The following is a 22,005-nucleotide window of genomic DNA, read 5'->3' on the forward strand; positions in this document are numbered from 1 at the left end:
GTATCATATTTTCCTGTGACAATAACTTCATAAATCCCATAACTGACGTTTCTGTGGAGTCAGGCTGTCTACTACAAGGTGTTAGGAGAACTCTCACTGCATTGATCCAGGATGGCCCCCTGCTAGGAATAACGAAGTTCGCACAAACATGCTAATGCCATGCCCAGGGTGAAACACAGGGATGATCAAAGCCACTTCCAGGGAGTAATTAGGCTTGGGCATGTGGACACTGTCTCTCACATCCTGCTAATCAGGTAGAGGAACTCCATCTGAGGCAAATGGGAAATATATCTGAGATGGGCATTGAAAAAACCCATAACTCTGGGCCATTCATCACACCCATGTTGTAGGTGGGGGAGGGGAGAGAGATATTTACATGAGACTCCATATTGGGAGGTGACTAAAGGGGAAAAAAGTGAAGCTGTACATGTGTAGTGTTCAGGGATGTGGAAATTAGGGGGTATTCACATGCTTTAAAGTGGCGCTGATTCTGCCATGATAACTCGCGGCAAAATTAACGCTCATAAAAAGAATCCCATTGATTTCAATGTGTTCCGCGTGGAAAACGGAAACTATTGAAGTCAATGGGAGTCTTTATTCGCTGATTCTGCCGCGAGTTATCATGGCAGAAACAGCGCCACTTTACTCCGTGTGAATGTCCCCTTGTATCAGCGTATGTGTATAGGCAGGTGAGAGGTAGGGGAATTAGATGTATGGATGTGGTGTACAAGGGACAATAGCTTCACACCTGTGATCGGGTTTCCGTTTGGGTCCACTTGCGGACTTGAAAAACAGAAACTCAATCCACCTAAAAAATGGAAACCTTTTTGTCTCAGTTTTTTTTAAAGCAGAATGGGGAGAGATGGAGGGGGGACATGAAACTGGGGAAAGATGAAGGGGGCACTTAAACTGGAGGGACATTAAATTGGGGACAACTGGAGGGGGCATTAAACCGTGAAGGTAGCTGAATCTGTCTGCCTCTACTTGCCCCAAGTTTAATGTCCCACTTCATCTGCCATTAATTTATTGTCCTCCTCCAACTACTCCCACTGCTAATGTCCCCCTCCAGCTGCCCAGTTTCATGTCCCCTCTAGTTTCCATCAGTGCAAACAGGGGCACAAGGAGAGGGACCTAATACTGAGGGGCAGTAGGAAGGGAACATTATATTGTGGGGACGTATAATGTACGGGCACATGAAAAATGAATGAAAATGGGCGGAGTCAACATAAAAGTGGGTGGAGTTAAATTTGCCACGGCATGCTGCGTGCGCTGCACATTTTGTCCCTCTTTCTGTTCTTCAAAAGTTGGAAGGTATGGCGTTGTACCCTGCTTAACGTTGCCATGAAGCCAGGGATTGTAATGAGCGCATGCTAATGTTTCTTTAGCTTAAAATTTGTTTTTCTGTCCATTCTATTGAATGTGGAAAGTGTCTTGTTGATAGGCTGTGATAGTAGGGTAATACTGGGACTTGGGCATGTTAGTTGCCCCCCGTCATGTTTCCACTGCTGTCCCAGTTGCATTGCAGAGGTGTTGGCATCATTTCCTGGGGTGTCATTGTGGACTTGGCGACTCTCCTTAGTCGAATTTGGGTTTCCCCTGAAACAAGTATTTTTTTCCCTATAGACTATAATGGGATTCGATATTTAGTCGAATATTGAGGGGCTACTCGAAACAATTATTGAATATTTTACTACTCGCTCATCTTCATTGTACATATGTATATTGCACCTGTATCACTGACATACTACACGGGGCCTAGTTACTATGTTCCTTTCCAGAATGTTCTCCTATGATCTCACTATTTAGAATATCTTACACCCCCCAATTCCAGCAGAAACCTTGGATGAAGATTGTTTAGGAAGTGCGAGGCCTAAATATTAGACAGCACTGCCTTGTAGAGAGCGGCCTGATGCTTAGAGCACATATGGCTTCTTACAAGGAACTAGATGTCACATCTACAATTCTGCTCCTTCTCCTTATGTAAGAGGGTGAAACAGCCCCTGTGTAGTGAATGTGCAATGGGTAATTGAGTTGGTGTTTTCATAACCTGACATTTTGTTGTTTGACCACAAGAGGTCGCTGTTGCAAGATAACAAGTAAAAGGAAAAAGGCTGTATGCCCCTGGAAGATTGATGTGGAAACCCTGATCGTTGTAGGAGGGTTCTAGGAGCCATTTTGAGACAGAGTGTGCTGGACTCTAGAGTAGAAGAGAGAGCTGTGGAGACATCTCTGTGCAGAGAGGAAGAAGCCACAGCAAGAATAGCTGAGAATTTGAGGCTTTCAGAGTTTGTCCAGACACCATCCTAAGGAGATTACTGTCACAGACTTGGCTGAGAAGTGAGACTGTCAGAGAGACCGCATGCTGTCTGAGGAGCTCCTCTTCAACCTGATGCTAACAGAGACTAAAAGGTACCCAACAGAAGTAAACGTGCACGCACCACACGGTAAGTTTTGCACCATATTGCTGGGACTGAGTGAAGGCCTGTAGTTAGTTAGGTATAATCATTACCCCAGGCTGCAGTACTGGTGAACTATCTACCTGTCTGGTAAAAGGACTAAGTCACAGAGGATTTCTACAGAGTTATATCTCCCAGAGAGGGACTTTTAAGGAAGTCTGGGAGCAACATTTAGTTTAACTTTACACTGTTTGGCTTGCAAGCTAACTAACCATTATACTTGCTTAGTTGTACTTGGTTTGGGGGGAATTTAGTAGTATTGTGATAAGATTGTAAACCCTAGTGTTACACCGCCGGATGCCTGTGTCACACACACTGAATTGTTCCTGTGTAATAGCGTAATAACAGGTAACAGGCAGCTGCATAGGGGCAGCCTGCATGTAGGTAAAAGCTTGGAGTATATTGAAGGCCACATTAGTGGGCACCGTGCTGTATAACACCAGGGTCCCAGCCTCTAGGCTGTGTAAATGTAATACCTGGGAGTGTTCTTTTGGACAAAAGAGGTTAAGTAAAGTCCTGTCTTGGTTAAATTGAATTGGACTCACTTCCTTTGTTCGTGACTTCGCTGTATCCTGGGGAGCCCACCTCGATACACGGCTTACACTTACACAGTCATGTAGATTGTAAGGTGCTCGTGTCATAAGGAGGAAAATCACATTCAACTTTTCTATCTTCTCCCAGTTTAGGAGGCTGCAAAATATTTCCCAATAAGCTTTATATCATTTCTTATTCCGCAGTCTTCTTTTATTAGGCAGAAGGAAAGATTTTATAAGAAATGTCCGGTCTACAGCTCATATATGATTGTATACAAGTCTATGTGATATATGTAATACATGAAAAAGCTGCAGAAGAGGGAAGGAGATGTCCGAGGATGTCAGTGATAGCAAGAAAAGAAAGTTACCAGAGATGGAAAGATTGTGGCTGTAATCCAGGATATTATATATGGAAGGAGCAAGGAAGCGAGATCTAAGGTACATACACATCACACACACACACACAGCTCTGCTACATACACATCACACACACAGCTCTGCTACATAAACATCACACACACACAGCTCTGCAGAGACTTCTAATATCTGGTCATGTGATTCTGTGACTCCTCCCACACAGGTGACATCATCACAGGTCCTTTAGCTCACTAAGCTTTAGTATCTTCAGCACAGATGAAGCGATAACAGCAAGACCTGATCATGTGACTCTTTGACACCGCCCATGACATCACCACAGGTCCAGTGAGCAGACGGCAACTGTACTTGAGGAGGTAAGTGCTCGCTCTCAGCCCTTCTCGTACATTCAGTCTCCCTCCTTGTGGCCCCCACACACTATAATGTCCTCCTCGTGGCCCCCGCACACTATAATGTCCTCCTCGTGGCCCCCACACACTATAACGTCCTCCTTGTGGCCCTGTTGGATCCTACAATAAACCTGAGACTGGGCAGGAGATTCCCCTTCCAGCAATGACCCTAAACCTCCAGCCCGAGCTCCAGTGAATGGTTTCGATCACAGAATATTCCGCTCTTAGAACGGCCCAGTCACAGTCCAGACCTAAATCCCATTGAGCATCTGTGGCAAGACATGAAAATTGCAGTTCACAGACGCTCCATCCAATCTGGCTGCAAAGAAGAAGGGGCAGAAATCTCACCTCTAGATGTGCAAAGCTGGTAGAGACCGAGCCCAAAAGCCTTTATTGTTATTATTGTTTATTTATATAGCACCATTAATTCCATGGTGCTTTACAATTGGGGGTTTACATACAGTGCACAAAATATACAGGCAGATATAATACTAGCAGTGACCGAATTGTAGCCAAAGGCGGCTCTACAAAGTATTGCTATAGGGGGCTGAAGACTTTTGCACGTCACACTTGTCAGATGTTTATTGGATTACAATGTTGATAACCTTCTATCATTTTCCTTCCACTTCACAATTATCTGATACTTTTTGTTATCACTGAAAATCTCAAGAAAATACATTTAAGTTTGTGGTTGTGACAAAGGTCAAGGGGTGTGAATACTTTTACAAGCCCCTGTATCGGTGTTAGATCTCTGGATGGAACATTCTCCGGGACACTCATTCCTCTCATGTCCCTACAGCGGGGTCCATTCTCTACGTCCTCTATACCATCATGTAAGATTCTGCTCATTTCAGTGAGTCACAAACCTACAGATTCTCATTGGCCACTTTCTCCTCTGCATTAGTAACTTGTTGTTGCACGTTGCGTACAAGGCTGTAATACTTCCTCTTCTGTCAGGGTCAGGGAGGACTGTACAGTTAGTTCCAGTGTGCTGGTAATATCAGGGACCGAGTGTCTTCACCTCTATGGCCAGTAGATTGTAGTCCAGACAGAAATGTGGGAGATCTATCTGTGACAGTTGTGGCTGTTCCAAGAGATCGATGGACGAACCATCACTTGTTGTGACTGAAGCTGCAGGGAAAAATCGATCTAAGACGGTCAGTGACATCTCGTCTAGCGACCTTGACTTTTCAGACACTGATCACAGACAATCGAACAGTAGAACATTTAGGACCCATAATAGAAACCGTAACTTTAAAAGTAGTGGATGAACAAGTGGAAATCGTGACAGAACTAATTCAGGTCAAGGTATCTCTATAGGTGATCAAGGGGATCCCAATCAGATATGAACCCTATTCCCACCACCTCACATTCTAGTTCCAAACTATCGTCAGATCAACTTCAAATCATTAATATTTCCAAATGTTCGTTAACACAGGATGACTATGGAGTCTTAAGTAAGGGATTGTCATTTGTCCCTATCCTGAATTTTGACGTTTTCTCTTGGGTGAAAGATGTTTCACTTTTCTCCCGAAAGTTGAAATGGGCCAAATATATCAAACAAGTTTAATCAGAGACGTTGTGTGGAACTGAGAATAGACCAGGAGGATCTAGTCAAATTATAATTATTAGAGGAGCTCTGGAATGAAGACCAGGGCATCACTGAACCGGGCCCTGGCACTGATCGCCAGCCTAAGAGTACGTCGGCTCCACCTTTGATGGAAACTGGCTCCATTGACATCTTCGCACGGATGGTCATTGGAGCATTGTGTAAATTGCCAGGATCAAGTATGGATAAGGGACATAACCTCACACCATCAGAGGTAGAGTACCTCAGATCACTGTCCAGTGACGACAATATAATAATAAAACCGGCCGACAAGGACGGAAATATTGTTGTGATGCACAGAGATCAGTATGTGGACATGTGTCTTTCCCTACATAATGATCCTGATACATATCGGGTCCTAGATCAGAATCCCACTCCTGTGTTCAAGAGAGAGTTGGATGACTTACTCAAGAGAGCCCTAGAATCAAGTTTGATAAATACAAAAAAATATGCCTTTATGGCCAATAAGTTTCCCATCATTGCGACTTTTTACAGTTTACCTAAAGTCCATAAAGGACTGAGGCCTATCAAGGGGAGACCTGTTGTCTCGGGCATAGGGAGTCTGACACAGGGAGCCAGAGTCTATTTAGATAGAGTGCTGCGCCCCTTTGTGTCGTCATTATCTTCCTATGCCCGAGACACAATGGACGTACTTAAACAATTACAGGATGTCCATCTACCGCCTGGATCCCTTCTGGCATCACTTGATGTCGAAGCTCTTTATTAGCCCCTTCCCGACATCCGCCGTAATAGTACGGCGCATGTCGGGTGTATAACTATGGCAACCACCCGGGACAAGGCTTTACAAGGCTCCCCGGCCGGTCTGTAAGCTCTTTCTTTTGCAGGCTGGTCTATGCAGCCTGCAAAAGAAAGGATGACTTTTTGCAATGCATTAGCACTGTAATGCATTGCATTAGTGATCAGACCCCCTGGGGTTCAATACCCCTAGGGGGTCTAATAAATGCAAAAAAAAAAAAAATTAAAAAAAGTAAAAAAAAAAAATATAAAAAGTATTAAAAATTAAAATCACCCCCCTTTCCCTAGAACACATATAAAAGTAGTTTAAAAACTGTGAAACACATACATGATAGGTATCCCCGTGTCCGAAATCGCCCGCTCTACAAAATTATAAAAATATTTTTATAACCGCCGTTTTTTCACTGTTTTGATTCTGATAAAAATTTGAATAAAAAGTGATTAAAGCAATAGCATTTCCTGAAAATGGTAGAACTAAAAAGTACACCCGGCCCTGCAAAAAAGGACACCCTATGCATCCTCGTACATGGACGTATAAAAAAGTTACGGCTGTCGGAATATGGCGACTTTTAGAAAAAAAAAATTTTTAACACAGTTTTGGAGGGGTCAAAATGTAAATAAAACCATATAAATTTGGTATCCCCGGAATCGTACCGAAACACAGAATACAGGGGACATCTCGTTTTGGCTGCACAGTGAACGCCGTAGAACTGAAGCCCGTAAGAATGTCGCAGAAATGCATTTTTTCTTCAAATCCACCCTATTCTGAATTTTTTTCCTGCTTCCCAGTACATTATACAGAATAATTAATGGTGGCATCATGAAGAAAAATTTGTCCCACAAAGATTAAGACCTCATATGGCTCTGGGAGCGGAGAAATAAAAAAAGTTATGGGGTTTAGAAGGAGGGGAGTCAAAAACGAAAATCAAAAAATGCCATCGGCGGGAAAGGGTGAGAGATGAGCGAACACCGTTCGATAGAATAGGTATTCGATCAAATATCATGGCGTTCGATGTATTCGTACACAATTGAATACCAGGCGGCACACGCAGTAGAAAATTCGTATCCCCTCCCACCTTCACTGGCGCGTTTTTTGCACCAATAACTGTGCAGGGGAGGTGGGACAGGAACTACAACAACGGAGGCAGTGAAAAAAATTTAAAAAAACCCATTGGCTGCCGAAAGCATGTGACCTCCCATTTATAAGAACGGCCACCACCCTATTCGCCATTTTCGCGGTGAGAGATAGGGAGAGAAAGACATCTGCTGATGGCTAGATAGCGATTAGCTTCAGATAGGCAGGGAAGAAGTAATGAAGAAAACCAACAGCTCTTCTCAGAGCTATACACTGTAGGGAGATCAGTCCAGCTTTCCCCGGACGGTGGAAAACAGGGATACACAACAGATACAAGTTCATATATAGCGGAGAAACAGCTTTCATTTTTGGCACACAGAATAGCCGGAATCCACAGCAGTGACTAATTCATATAGAGCTGGAAAAAGCCTTGAATTTTTGTGTGTCCTGAAAAATAGCAGGAATCCGCAGCAGTTACTTCTTGCTATATACGTGCAAACCAGCTTTTCTGGCTGTGTAACCCCAAAACAGGGATGCAGAGCAATTAGGTCAGGCTATGTCCACTCAATCCAGATATCCAGGATGTGTAACCCCAAAACCTAGGTGGGAGAGACAGAATTTCAGTCAGGCTATGTCCGCTCTTTTTAGTTTTTCACGGTGTGTAACCCCAAGACTTAGGTGGGAGAGACAGAAATTCAGTCAGGCTATATCAGCTCAACGACGTAAAACAAGAAGAAAAAATGCAGCCCACTTACTTTTGTGAATCTTTTTCTGCTCTCTTTCTTTGGAGATGTATATAGTCCCGTGGCTCTCAGGACGAAGGAAGCACGGAATTCAATCCCACTGGCTATGGGTCATGTTATAGGAAATCCAAAGACATAAAAAATTCCAGCTTTCAACCGTGGTCCTTGTAAAACGTAGCGTTTATTCCAGTATTAAAAAACACACATGTTCACAAGCCATATCATCTAAGGCTACGACTAAGAAGACTATATGTCTTCGAAACGCGTCAGCGAGTCTATGTAAGGAATGGATACACCTAGGAGATGATATGGCTTGTGAACATGTGTGTTTTTTAATACTGGAATAAACGCTACGTTTTACAAGGACCACGGTTGAAAGCTGGAATTTTTTATGTCTTTGGATTTCCTATATCAGCTCAATCCAATTTTTAAGGGTCTACCCCTTGTATTTTTCATTTATTTCTGTGACAACCAATAACTCAAGCAGTACAAGCACCGGACACTGGTACTAGAACACTGAAAACTGCTATATAAATGTAGTACAACTGCAGCCATTACTTCTCCGCCCTCCCTGGATCTCTTTTCGGGTCCTTTTCTCCCTCTGTTGAACCACTTCCCCTCAATACGGTGTGACACACTAAACAATATATTTGATACTCGGGTCGCTTGTGCCTACCTATTTCCAAGGGCAACTGGTGGCATTCTTCACAGTCACACAAGTACAGTTAAGGATTGTTTGATGCGATATCTCAACCTTTCACCCTCATAAGTTTATTTTCTAAAGTATAAGGAAGCTTTAATAAAGGACAATCTGAACATCTAGTGTGACTGTTGTGACAGGACCAGGGGAAAAGTGGTAGAAGGAGTATACATTTCTCCCAGGTTCCTGTCATACACCATCTAGGTGCAGCTGAGCAAAGCTGCGCTCCTGGCTGGTGGGTCTTCCCAAAACCCTGGTAAAGGTCTGGCTGCTGGAGCAGGGAGTATTGGTGTCTCTACTCCATTCAGCCACTCCAAGTTTTGTGATATGTGGGGTTAAAGCCTTGCACCATACTTGGCTGGATTGGACTTTCATTTTGTGCCAAAAAGTGGTCAAGACAGTGATCCCTGAGCTAATCCCGTTACACCATCCATTGCCAACTGCTGCACTGAAGTTACCATCTCTAGAAGTGGTACAACTTCTTTCTCTGCATTTAGCCATGCTCGATGCTATGCTAGCTGACTACACTTGGTTGTTTGAGGGTTCTCTTAATGCATATCACCAAGGGGCATCAGATGTGTTTTTCAGCACTGAGGCCACCTCCTCTGAGATCCCAAAGGAACTTCAGAAGATTTGTGTATTGCAGCAAAAGAGAAAATAAGTGTAGGGCGCAGAGGGATCGGAGAGGACAGAGCTGGGGTCGGCCAGGTACTCCCACAACATGCGCCTATACTTGTCCTTCATGCTGACACTAGGCCCCTCAGTGGCGGTAATTTGGCCAGGGGGTGCCATTAACTTGTCCCAGACCTTTGAATAAGTCTTGCAATAAGGCCGAATTTTGCATGAGTGGCCTTGCTGCCTCTGGACATGCCTCTGCTTCTAGCCACCTTTTTTGTTGCTTAGCTTGCCTCCACATCTACACTGCATTCCCCGCTAGACATCACCTCTGTCCATGTCGGGTCGGTGGCCTCGTTGTCCACCAACTCCTCTTCCAATTGCTCACTGTCCCCTTACTGCAAACCGCACATAACCACAGCTTGCCCTGATGGCAACTGTGTCTCGTCATCATCACTGAGGACCAGAAACGTTGGTTGCTGCTCCACAACCACAAAATTGGAAGGAAATGGCGGATGCTCCAGTGTTTGTAACACCTGTTCCTGGTGCTCGGGCCTGGTCTGCGTTGTACCCTGCACCCTGCTTAACGCAGCTGCCATATCTGGAATTGTGATGAGCACATGCTAATGTTTCGTGTCCAGTAGAAAGGATGGGATAGGATTTCACATAAGTCTGCCACCCATGGAAACTCATGGTGCAGAAACTGAGGGAGCTGACTTTGATGAACCCTTGGGTTTTGGAGATGGAACTCCATCAAAGGTCTCTGCAGCTCACACACCCTGCTCAACATATAGTATCTAGGGTTTCAGCGTGTAGGGACGTCAAACAACAGCTGGTGTTTGGGCAGATGGAGGTGTTGCTGGAGTGTTTTGAGGCTAGCAGTGGCTCCTGTACACTTGAGAAAGTGGGGGCACAAGCACCGCAATTTCACCAGTAGCTCGTGTGCATTTGCGTATGTTTTCAAAAAAGTTGCACCACTAAGTTAGATATGGGCCAGGCATGGAACGTGTTGGAGGCTGGCAAGCTACACAGCCGCTACCAGGTTCCTGCCTTTATCACACATGACAAACATGACTGGCCCCAGGTGCAGCAGGGAAAAACACATTGCCATCTCAGCCAGGATGGCATCCCTGACCTCGGAGACAGTGTGCTGTCTGTCCCCCAAGCTGATGAGCTTCAGCGTGGCCTGCTGACGTCTCCCCACGCCAGTAGCTGGGGTCGATTCAACGGCGGAGGAGGAGGAGGGTGGTGTTTCAGCACTCATGCCAGGAATATTGGGCGGGGAGACAAGGCAGGCCGCTACAGTTTGCGACCCAGTCCCAGCCTCAACTACATTCAGCCAGTGTGCCGTGATTGAGATGTAGCGTCCCTGGCCGCATGCACTTGTCCACGCGTCGGTGGTCAAGTGGAACTTTGTGCAAAGCGCAGAACTTAGGGTCCGCCTGATGTTACGAGTCACGTGCTGGTGCAAGGCTCAACTAAACCAAAGGGCCAAAAACACTACTGGCGCAAGGCTCAACTAAACCCAAGAGCCAAAAACACTGCTGGTGCATGACTCAACTCAAAAGGGCCAAAAACTAAATCTCTACTGGTTAAAGGCTCAATTCACCTAAAGGGACTAACATTCTGTTGGTGCAATGCTCAACTCAATTAAAGGTGCAATGTTTAGATGGCTTCTTTCCAAACCGAGGGTGATTCCTTTTGGTAATATGTGATGGCTGTTTCCAGCCCTGATTATCCTGGTTGATCGTGTTCAGTAATGAGGCCAGCTCAGCATGAGGAACTTGTACGTTAGGTTGTCCATGCTCACTAATATGCATGAAGACTCGATCACAATAAATGTTCTTATTTTTCGCCAATTCAATCTCTGAATGATCTGCTCTGAAAGATGGCCTAGGCACTGCTGCAATGGCAGTCACTGGGTTTTCCTCTTCTGGTTCCAAAGAATCTTGTGTCTTACTTGAAGAAGAAACAATCTTAGTCTGACTGCTGGTTGCTTGTGCTGCAGCATGTGGAGTTGGGTCTGTCAGCCTTGTGATGAACTCCTCATTCTGGATCCCATTACTTTTGACACTTTGAATTTTGTTCAGTTCCAAAGGACTCTGTGTTTAGATTTGGCTCAGTCGCAGCTCTAGGACAGGCCTTGGAAGGCAAGGTTTCCTTTAGTGGCTCCATCTCATAGATTGTAAGCCCTCGCGGGCAGGGCCCTCTACCCCACTGTGCCAGTCGATCACTGTTAGTATGATATGTACCTGTATATTTTGTGTATTGTATGTAACCCCCAAATGTAAAGCACTATGGAATTAATGGTGGTATATAAATAAACAATAATAATAATAATAATCTCAGCAGGATGATGATGATGATGATGATGATGAAGCTTGGTTAAATTTGGTGTTGGAAGGAAAAGTGGTTTCTGATCTACAGCTAAAGTACTAGAGCATGTTGTTTGGACTATTAACACCTATTCAGAACCCTGTAGAGGTAATGTAGAGTCCCATATTAGAGGACCATTACTGCTAGTAGTGGTTTCAGCCAATTCTCCACCTTTGCGGTCCTCTAAATAAAAGTTACCCCCAGGACTTGATGCCAAAATGTTATCAATTTCACAATCCAAATCAAGGTCAATGTCTGGGTCCTCAGTCCAATCCACTGCATCAATCCAACACAATGAGAGTGATGGTTCGGGAACCACTGTTTTAGGGGCAAAGAGTTTTAAAGGGGCTAACACTCTGCTGGTGCAAGACTCTACTCACCCAAAGGGCCTAAAACTCTGCAGGTAGAGGCTGAAGTCACCTGAAGGGCCTCAATCTCTGCTGGTAGCTCAGCTTAAGGGCCTGTAAATTAATTTGGAAGGGGTCACGTTAAGGGCCATAAAAGTGAATTTAGGAAGGTCTTACCCCATCACACACATGCACAATGACAGGTCAGGGTGGGTACTGTTGGCTTTCCCATTGCCTATTCCATCTGTTGTTGTCATGGGCAACGTGATTTAAAGGAGTGCTTGTTAATGTTTGTTTAGCTTAAATTGGGGTTTCTGTCCATCCATTTGGGGAAGAAAGAAGGTTTCCAGGTATTTTCCCACTTTGATAGAGGTTTTTTTGAGGCTGTGATGTTGGAGTAAAACAGTGACTTGGACTTGTTAGATGCCCCCAGACATGCTTCCCTTACTGTCCCAGTTGCATTCCAGGGTGTTGGCATCATTTGCTGAGGTGTGATAGTGGACTTGGTGACCCTCCTGAGTCGAATGGTGGGATTCCCTGAAACAAAGCATTTTCCCCCATAGACTATAATGAGGTTTGATTTTCAATCGAATAGTCGAATATTGAGATGCTATTCGAAACGAATAAAGAATATTGAATATTTTACTGTTCGCTCATGTCTACTCTTTATAGCTCAATGCCCCATGATAAGGAATGTGGAGTAGCAAGATACTATCTGCAGAGCAAGAGGGTCCAGGTGGCGGCACACAATGAGGTCATCTTAGAACTCCTTGATTTCGTTCTAACTAGGAACATCTTCACGTTTGACAAGCGCTTTTTCCATCAGCTGCTATGGGCAGTTCCGCCGCGCCTACGTACGCAAATCTATTTCTTGGCTGGTGAGAGGAGCGCCTGGTGTTTACTGAACGATTCGAGGAATGGACTCAATCCATCTCTCTTTGGTTAAGGTATATAGATGACATCCTTATTTTATGGACTGGTATGGTTTCAGATTTTTGGTCGTTTGTTGAGGCTATAAACGACAATAATATTAACATGAGATTTACAGCCTCCATCAATCCATAAAGTATTACTTTCCTGGATGTCACCATCTCTCTTGACCATGATGGCAAAATCAGTACTACCCTTTTCCGCAAATCAATAGCCTCCTCAAATGGGACAGTTACCACCTGGCCCCCCTGGGGAGGGGTATCCCAATGGGTCAGTTTCTGCGGGTGCACAGAAACTGCTCGGACCTAAGGGAGTTCCACACTAAGTCTAATGAAATGGAAGGCAGGTTTAGCCAGCGAGGCTATCCAATGTCTTTATTACATGAGGCCAAACATTTTGCAGCAGCGAGTGATAGGACTACGTTATTAACACCTACAGAACAAAGAGTTTCTGATCAGACTATACACCTAATAGGCAACTATGACAGGGGACATAGGAACATCATGAATGTACTTAGGCGTTATTGGGAAATTTTGACACTTGATCCTGATGTGAGATCTTTGGTCAGTGAGACTGCTAGTATCACTTTTAAGAGGGGGAAAAACTTAAGAGATCTTCTCACCCACAGCCATTTGAAACCATCTAAGACAATGACCACCAGGCTTGGGAAAAATATCCCCTTTGGTTCGTTTCGCTGCATTTCATGTAAAGCGTCTAGGCCTCTAGTGAAGTTTCTCCATATTGACACTTTTTCCCTTTAGGACCTTATTCACACTATAAGCAGTTTTTGCATCATTGATGCTTTTTTATACCATGTTTTGCTTTCCATCAAAGGAATATTGCTGCAGTCATGGTTTGATATGTATCATGTCACTTTATGTGATATTTGAGCTATAGTGTGAGGTTCATTAACTTAATTTGTGTGCATTTATTACATCGGTAACTATCGCAACTACACACTTACTTTGATGCAGTGGCATAACGAGGAACTAGGGGGCCCCGTGGCAAACTCTTGACATGGGGCCCCCCGACCGACGCTGAAGACCTCGACCAACTGACCCCTACCACCCCCACCCCCCGCGCGCATTTCTGCGCACACTATGATGCCCCATATTGGCCCCTGCACATACTATAATGCCCCATAGTGGCCCCTGCACACAGTATTATGCCCCATAGTGGCCCCTGCACACAGTATTATGCCCCATAGTGGCCCCAGTACCCAGTATTATTTCCCCATACTGACCCCAGTACACAGTATTATGTCCCCATAGTGGCTCCAGTACACAGTATTATGTCCCCATACTGGCCCCAGTACAGAGTATTATGTCCCATAGTGGCCCCTGCACACAGTATTATGCCCATAGTGCCCCAGTACACAGTATTATGCCCCATAGTGGCCCCTGCATACAGTATTATGTCCCATAGTGGCCCCAGTACACAGTATTATGTCCCATAGTGGCCCCAGTACACAGTATTATGTCCCATAGTGGCCCCAGTACACAGTATTATGTCCCATAGTGGCCCCAGTTCACAGTATTATGTCCCATAGTGGACACCTATGAACAATTATTATACTCTGGGGTCTTTTCAGACCCCAGAGTATAATAATCGAAGACCTGGAGGGATACAAACCTAAAAAACTACTATTACTTACTATCTCCCGGCTTTGCTGATTTCTCCATCGCTGTCGGCCATCTTCCTGGACGTCATGTGGCCGGGGGCCTGCGTCGCGGGTCATATGATGTCACGCAAGTAGGTTGAAGTAGGCCCGGAGCCTGGAGAGGTAAGTAACACAGTTTTTTATGTTCCTTACCCCTTCCGGGCCTCCAATTGTTATACTCGGGGGTCCGAGGCCAGGATCGGTAAGTAAGTAGGGCACGTTATCGGCTGGAGTGGCCCCAGTGGCCTATTAAAAAAAAAAAATGCAGCGGTAGCGGCTGTCGCCAGGTCCCTAATGTCCTGCGCCCTGTGGCAGCTGCTACCACGGTAGTTACGCCACTGCTTTAATGTATTCAGATTATCGCAACTAGATACCTACCCTGATGTAATTTAATATTGATATTGGAGGACCTTCGTCTAGAGTAACTAGATATCATTGTCATATTTAATGCTATAAAATCCACAGTGGACCGGGTTTATAGATCCCACACTAGTATATTCCATCTTTGTGTCGCTTGGCTTTGTCTATACACTTACTGTAATCAGCGCTACATTAGATGGACCTCTGGGTCTCCACCCACTATAGACGAGCCTCCGTGGTGAGGGGGTGTGTCTGGCTTTCCTATTTGCAGAACTTCTATGACACTTTAATGTGGGCGGTTCCAGGGTCCATAGGCAGTCTATATAAATGGCTGAGCACTGAGCTTCGGCGTCCATCATCCTGACAGTACTGGTGTCCACCATCAGGGCGCCAGGAACTGCAATCTTCATCGCTTAGGCTTGTCATATGCTATCACTCTCCTAATGAAATTTATGAAACGCGTCGAGAGGCTATTTGTAGCGAGCCCCAACAACTTTATCATTAGGGTCTCTGTATCTATGCCTAATCTGTGAGAGATAAGGCTGTGCGTAGCGAAACCCAGCAAATTAAACTATTGGGGTCTCAGAAGCTACTCTGATGCTTATGCCTAACTAGTAATGTTATTAGCTTTATTCCTGCGAAAGTGAAGGAGCATATTTTGATTAAGGGGAGATACTTTCTGAGCGGCTTACATATACTGCCTTTGTTCACTCACCTATATACATTTATAGGGAACTATTCAGACTTACTGACTAGAGGAGACAGACTATTGCATGTCAGTTAACCCCTGAGGGTGTGGTCAATACTTATACCCCAAGTATGTGTGCAAGACCTGTGTTCTCTACAATTAGAGACCTAGTCTAGGGATTTTAGCCCAAGTATCGAGGGGCCTAGAAATCCAAATTCACGTTACCACACTCAACTTAATAAAGGGTTAATGGATAACCTCTTTATGGTCCTTCCCTATCAGCAAGAATATCACTTGCGCCGATTTTAAACGTAATAATAAAAGTATTTTTATGTGCTAATTCCCATTTCTATTCTCAATTCATGTAGCATTGATATCCTGTAAATAGTTGCAGGGAAAGTCAGTGTCATCTTTACAAGTGTCAGCTCCGTATCTTTGGACTCTTCCTCACCTTCTTGAGGGTTTCTTCCCCTCCTTAGTGGGTAGCGCGGCTCATTCTACTAGAACTGCTGGAGACTCCTGGGCTGTTCGGCATCAGGTTTTGCTTCTTCCAGATCTAATTTGGGTTGCAACACCCCGGGCAGCACTGAACACCCCTCAGCCAGTACGCTTGAGGCTGGTCAAATACTCCCAATGAGATTCTGTTCAGCCTATCACACACCTTATATACCCACCAAGCCGGCCCACAACAAGTCACTTCCTTCCTGAGCTACACGCTGCCGACGTTAGAAGTAGGAGGTGGTGATAATAATGGGACTCAACTCTTCTATTTATTCCATGGGATTCCGTGTAGGGATTACATTGTCTCATCTTCTCTCCATTCAGGTTCCTACAATATAGAATTCTCTCAGTATCTTCTATAGAAGAGAATATTCCTGATTGATCCATCAAGGATGGAAAGAGACAGGAACAAGATGGCGGAAAGTCTATTAAATCTCACCCTAGAGATCATCTACCAGCTTACTGGAGAGGTGAGAGATTCTGATGATGTCATCATGACATCATTCTTATCTATAGTAATAACAGATGATATGACTGGAGAGGTGATGGACTCTGGACATGTATGTAGTGAGATTTATTAATGTGTCTCCCCATAACCAGGCTTACACAATAGTGAAGAAGACCTCTAGTGGGCGCTGTCAGTCTCCTGTGTATGAAGGATATGGAGGAACCCTAAACCCAATCCCGGGGCCTCCACCTCACCCCCTGATACAGGAGGAGATCAATGGACAGAAGATCCTAGAACTCACCAACAAGATGCTGGAGCTGCTGACTGGAGAGGTGACACTGCTGGGAATGCTGGGACATTATACAGTAACTGGAGGGGTCGGGGTGATGACTGTATCATTGTGTTGTCAGGTTCCTATAAGGTGTCAGGATGTCGCTGTCTATTTCTCCATGGAGGAGTGGGAGTATTTAGAAGGACACAAGGATCTGTACAAGGAGGTGATGATGGAGGACCACCAGCCCCTCACATCAGCAGGTAATAGACATGACTATATACACATGGACTTCCATTATTTGTATGTACAGAATGAATTCAGTCCCTGTCTGTGTTTCCTACAGGTAGATCCAGTAAGAGGACAACACCGGAGAGATGTCCCAGTCCTCTTCTTCCACAGGATGATGATCAGGTAGATGGAGATATTCCCTATGATGTGTAGACGGGCTGTGACGTCCTTGTGGTCAGTCTTGTTGTATCCAGCAGTATTATATGGTTATATACATGGGCGGTGTCATTGAGCCGCCATCTAATATGTTTATCCGGCTTCTCACAGACCTGCAGCTACTGTCAGGACATCTTTCATCTTCATGCGGATTAATGATCTAGAACATTCTCTGTGACTTCCCCATTTGTCCAGTGACTTTTACATTATTTGTTTCACAGATTTTCCATCAGGATAAAGATGTGAGCGACATGAATGCTATATCTATGAGAATACAGGAAGAGCCCTATGTGAGTGGTGATGAGGAGTGTGAGGAGGACATTCCTACAGGGAACCGCCCAGGTGAGGAGTCACCACTATATAAAGCACAGAAGGCTCACTGATTCTATTCAGACATTGTTTAGACCAGACATGGGGGCTGCTGGATGATAAAGAGAGAAGAGACAACATGTGTGAGCAAGAGGGAGGAACTAGGAGCACATGTAGGGGGGGGCATTAAACTAGAGGGCAGATGGAGGGTGACATTAAACAGGGGCTGCTGGAGGAGGATATTAAACCATGGGGGGTAGCTGGAGGGGGACATGTCTGCCTCTAGTTGCCCCCAGTTTAATGTCCCCTCTAGTTTCTGCTGGTTTATACTGGGGCACCAGGAGAGGGACTTAATACTGTGGGACATTTGGAGGAAAACGTTATAATGTGGGGGTGTATAATGTTAGGGTGACTGTAGGAGGATTTTACTTTGTGGGGCACATGGAAAAATGATTGAGAATGGGCAGAGTCAGCAGAGAAGTGGGTGGAGCTACATTTGCCACGACTCGCATGGCCCTCTAGAACCGTTACAATTTCTCATGTGGCCCCTATGGGAAAATCAATTGCCCATCCCTGGTTTAGACTATTTGTTGTTCCCCGATTCAGGTAAAATACTAATAATACCTGAATATAAATGTGATACCGCTATAGGGGGTAATAACTGTAGTATAGAATAGAACGTACAGCAGGAATATGGACTTGACATCGATGTGAACGAGGCAAATTTCTTCCTCACCGGCTGTCAGTCCTCGTGAAGGGAAAGAATTTACCAGAATTATATAGCAGATTATTTCAGGTAGCGGAAAAATAATCCTCCTGCTCGATCTTCAGGCAGATTCCACCTCAGAGCTCTATGGAAATAAATGGGAGGTGGAAAATCCGGCCTGGCCAGTAAGGAATCTGATGGAGATTCGGGGGCTGATTTGGTAAAGCGGGAAAATTCCTCTTCTGAATTCCTGAAGCAGCTTCTACAAATGTCACTGTGTAAACCTCACCTTAGACCCCAATCACACTATGGAATCCGGACTAGAAAATCTGGTCTGTACATCAGTCACATTTCCCAGCCCAAACTCTGTCCACACACCAGGACTCCCCGTATCTTAGTGATCTATGACGCTAGGAGTCCCTGCTTCCTTGTGACTCCACAGACCCTACTACATACTGTATGGGACAGCAGATCCGCGGTGAGTTCAGGCTGGGAAATCCAGCAGATGTGGTTTGGATTCTATTGTGGGTATGGGGTGTAATACAGTAAGATTTATGGCATCCTACAGTATTATTCCACATAAGTGGCCATATTTAAGCGGCCATGGATTGTGTTCACCTCTACAGTGACCTAGAGCAGTGGTGGCGTCTCCTGCCCCGCTTCATTACTATTCACTATCACTGACCTCCGTCTCAGCACAGTGAATACTAATGAAGTAGGCCGTGCTGCCGTCGTTTGCTGCCTGTGCCACTGACTTCACTTCTTCACACGGTCTGAAGCGTCTCAGGCAGCGGCAGCTCAGTGGGGAATATACTTATAAGGTTATATTATTCAATAATAGTAATATCAGATTTCTTCTTATCAGATGACTGTACCAGGAGCTCAGAGGGACATCTGATATCTACAGATTATAAAGCAGAGGATCATGAAGAACATGTGATTACCCCAGATATACCCTCAGCCCTTCAGAAGAAAGATCTTTTTCCTAATTCATCACAGTCTGTTAAGCAAAATGAAAGATGCAGAAGGGGTGCTAAACATCAGAGAACTCACACAGGGAAAAAGACGTATTCATGCCCAGAATGTGGGAAATGTTTTGTGCAGAAATCAAATCTTATTGAACATCAAATGATTCACACAGGAGAGAAGCCATATTCATGCTCTGAATGTGGGAAATGTTTTATTCAGAAATCAAGTCTTATTGTACATCAAAAATTACACACAGGGGAGAAGCCATATTCATGCCCAGAATGTGGGAAATGTTTTACACAGAAATCACATCTTTTTGGACATCAAAGAATTCACACAGGGGAGAAGCCATATTCATGCCCAGAATGTGGGAAATGTTTTGTGCAGAAATCAAATCTTATTGAACATCAAATGATTCACACAGGAGAGAAGCCATATTCATGCTCTGAATGTGGGAAATGTTTTATTCAGAAATCAAGTCTTATTGTACATCAAAAATTACACACAGGGGAGAAGCCATATTCATGCCCAGAATGTGGGAAATGTTTTACACAGAAATCACATCTTTTTGGACATCAAAGAACTCACACAGGGGAGAAGCCATATTCATGCCCAGAATGTGGGAAATGTTTTAAACAGAAATCACAACTTTTTGTACATCAAAGAACTCACACAGGGGAGAAGCCATTTTCATGCCCAGAATGTGGGAAATGTTTTACTAGGAAATCACTTCTTGTTGAACATCTAACATTACACACAGGGGAGAAGCTATTTTCATGCTCAGAATGTGGGAATTGTTTTACTAGGAAATCAAGTCTTGTTGAACATCTAACATTACACACAGGGGAGAAGCCATATTCATGCCCAGAATGTGGGAAATGTTTTACTCAGAAATCATCTCTAGTTCAACATCAAAAGATTCACAAAGGAAAGAAACCATATGCATGCCCAGAATGTGGGAAATGTTTTACTAAGAAATCAACTCTAGTTCGACATCAAAGGATTCACAAAGGAGAGAAGCCATATTCATGCCCAGAATGTGGGAAATGTTTTACTCAGAAATCAAGTCTTGTTCAACATCAAAGAACTCACACAGGGGAAAAGCCATATTCATGCCCAGAATGTGGGAAATGTTTTAGTAATAGATCAAGTCTTATTTACCATCAAAGGAGTCACACAGGGGAGAAGTAGATTGTAAATGGATGTTCAACCTTAAGTCATTGACCCGTCTAAGTATTAAGAAAATTTTTTATATTTTTTGTTTTTTTAGGTTATTTATTTTACTTTAACCCCTACATACATTCTCGTGTACGTGTATGAGGGAGAATGTGGGTAGTCATACCTCCTGAGGAAGCCTTGCTAGGCGAAACGTGTAGAGGTGGCTCCTGGTGTCCCTGGGCTGATTTGTCTACAATCATGTCATGCCGGGCCACAGCATGCTGCTCATTTCAAACTGCAGAAATACTTATGGCTAGCATGCCCAGAATGCAGACCCCGCCTCCCACTCCATCACACGCTGGGTGACGTAGCCACATAAGCTCAGGTCCGTATCCGGCGTGTATCTGTGTTCCGGGCCTGATAGCAGAAGTACCGTAAGTACTTCTGCAGTTTTAAATGAACAGCATCGCTATGCTATGAGCGTGGCGATGCTGCGGCCCAGCACCCGCCCCAGTATCTGGATGCCGGGTCTGTAACTATAATGGTGCCACTCTGCTTCAGAGCAGTCGCCATACCAACCGGCACCTTCGGGGTAGGGATTGCAGGCAGTTCTAGGTAGTTCTGGATTATACACGGCGTGTAGTCTGTAGCATATATACATGTACACTATCCTATTGGTTTGAGCAGATACGTGACCTGCATCAAAACTAGCTTCATAAACACTGCAGTATCATTGGTCACCTGTTATCACGTGATATGGAGGGTGGGTCCATATAGGACCCATTGCTATTTTCAGCCACACTTAAGTCCATGTGTAAAATGGGATTGGTCGTTTTTATCACGTGACCAAATAGGAGGTGTCAAGCAGAGCTTACTTAGAAACTCAGCAATGAAATCTAGCGATCGGAGGAGGTTCATTCGTAAATTTAGCCCCATCATTTTTTTTTATTTTTTTTTTATTTTTTTTTATTTTTTTTTTAAATGTAGATTGTGAGCCCCACATAGAGCTCACAATGTACATTTTTCCCTATCAGTATGTCTTTTTTGGAATATGGGATGGAAATCCATGCAAACACGGGGAGAACATACAAACTCAGATGGTTGCAGATGGTTTTTTGTCCTTGGCGGGATTTGAACACCAGGACTCCAGCGCTGCAAGGCTGCAGTGCTAACCACTGAGCCACCGTGTGGCCCCCTAGCCCCATCATTTCCCATAAGCTATACCAGCGCAGGTTTAACTACATCAGAACTGAAAAAACGAGACAACACATACATCAGTTTAGATTTTCTTCAATTAAAAATAATAAATGTCTTCCTTTTTCCTTCTTCAAATAACTTTATTAACACAACGTTAGAGGAAACCAAACCTGAGGCAATTATGATAATGTGAATCAGCTGATTTCAGATCAGATATGTTAGACTATTTAATCGGACATGGTTCCAGTAGTCAGTACACTATGATTAAGGGAGATCTCCACCCCGAAATGCGTTAGCTACATTTTTAATCACTTTTGTGTCTTCCTACTATCACTATTTTTTGTTTTGTGGGCTGTCTTTTTAATGAATATGGATTAAAGGATTGAA

General features: G+C 44.3%; 3 protein-coding genes across 3 annotated transcripts in view; 2 read left to right on the top strand and 1 right to left on the bottom strand.

Moving 5' to 3' along the window:
- Positions 1-22,005, bottom strand: part of LOC142191151 (uncharacterized) — a 1,229,165-nt gene that overhangs the window by 391,077 nt on the left and 816,083 nt on the right. The gene's annotated exons all lie outside the window — the stretch shown is intronic.
- The window catches only part of LOC142189702 (uncharacterized), a 152,760-nt gene that overhangs the window by 105,759 nt on the left and 24,996 nt on the right, over positions 1-22,005 (top strand). The window contains exon 7 of the mRNA XM_075262247.1: positions 19,362-20,413. Coding sequence (XP_075118348.1) covers positions 19,362-20,413 — 1,052 coding nt within the window. The remainder of the gene's footprint in view (positions 1-19,361; positions 20,414-22,005) is intronic.
- LOC142190751 (gastrula zinc finger protein XlCGF66.1-like) lies at positions 16,464-17,331 on the top strand. Its single transcript, XM_075262313.1, has 4 exons — positions 16,464-16,583; positions 16,714-16,893; positions 16,972-17,095; positions 17,179-17,331. Exons 1-4 carry the CDS (start codon positions 16,506-16,508, stop codon positions 17,274-17,276), a joined length of 480 nt encoding a protein of 159 aa, XP_075118414.1. The 5' UTR covers positions 16,464-16,505; the 3' UTR covers positions 17,277-17,331.

This window comes from Leptodactylus fuscus, chromosome 1 (assembly GCF_031893055.1).
Source record: "Leptodactylus fuscus isolate aLepFus1 chromosome 1, aLepFus1.hap2, whole genome shotgun sequence".
NCBI classification, from domain to species: Eukaryota; Metazoa; Chordata; class Amphibia; order Anura; family Leptodactylidae; genus Leptodactylus; species Leptodactylus fuscus.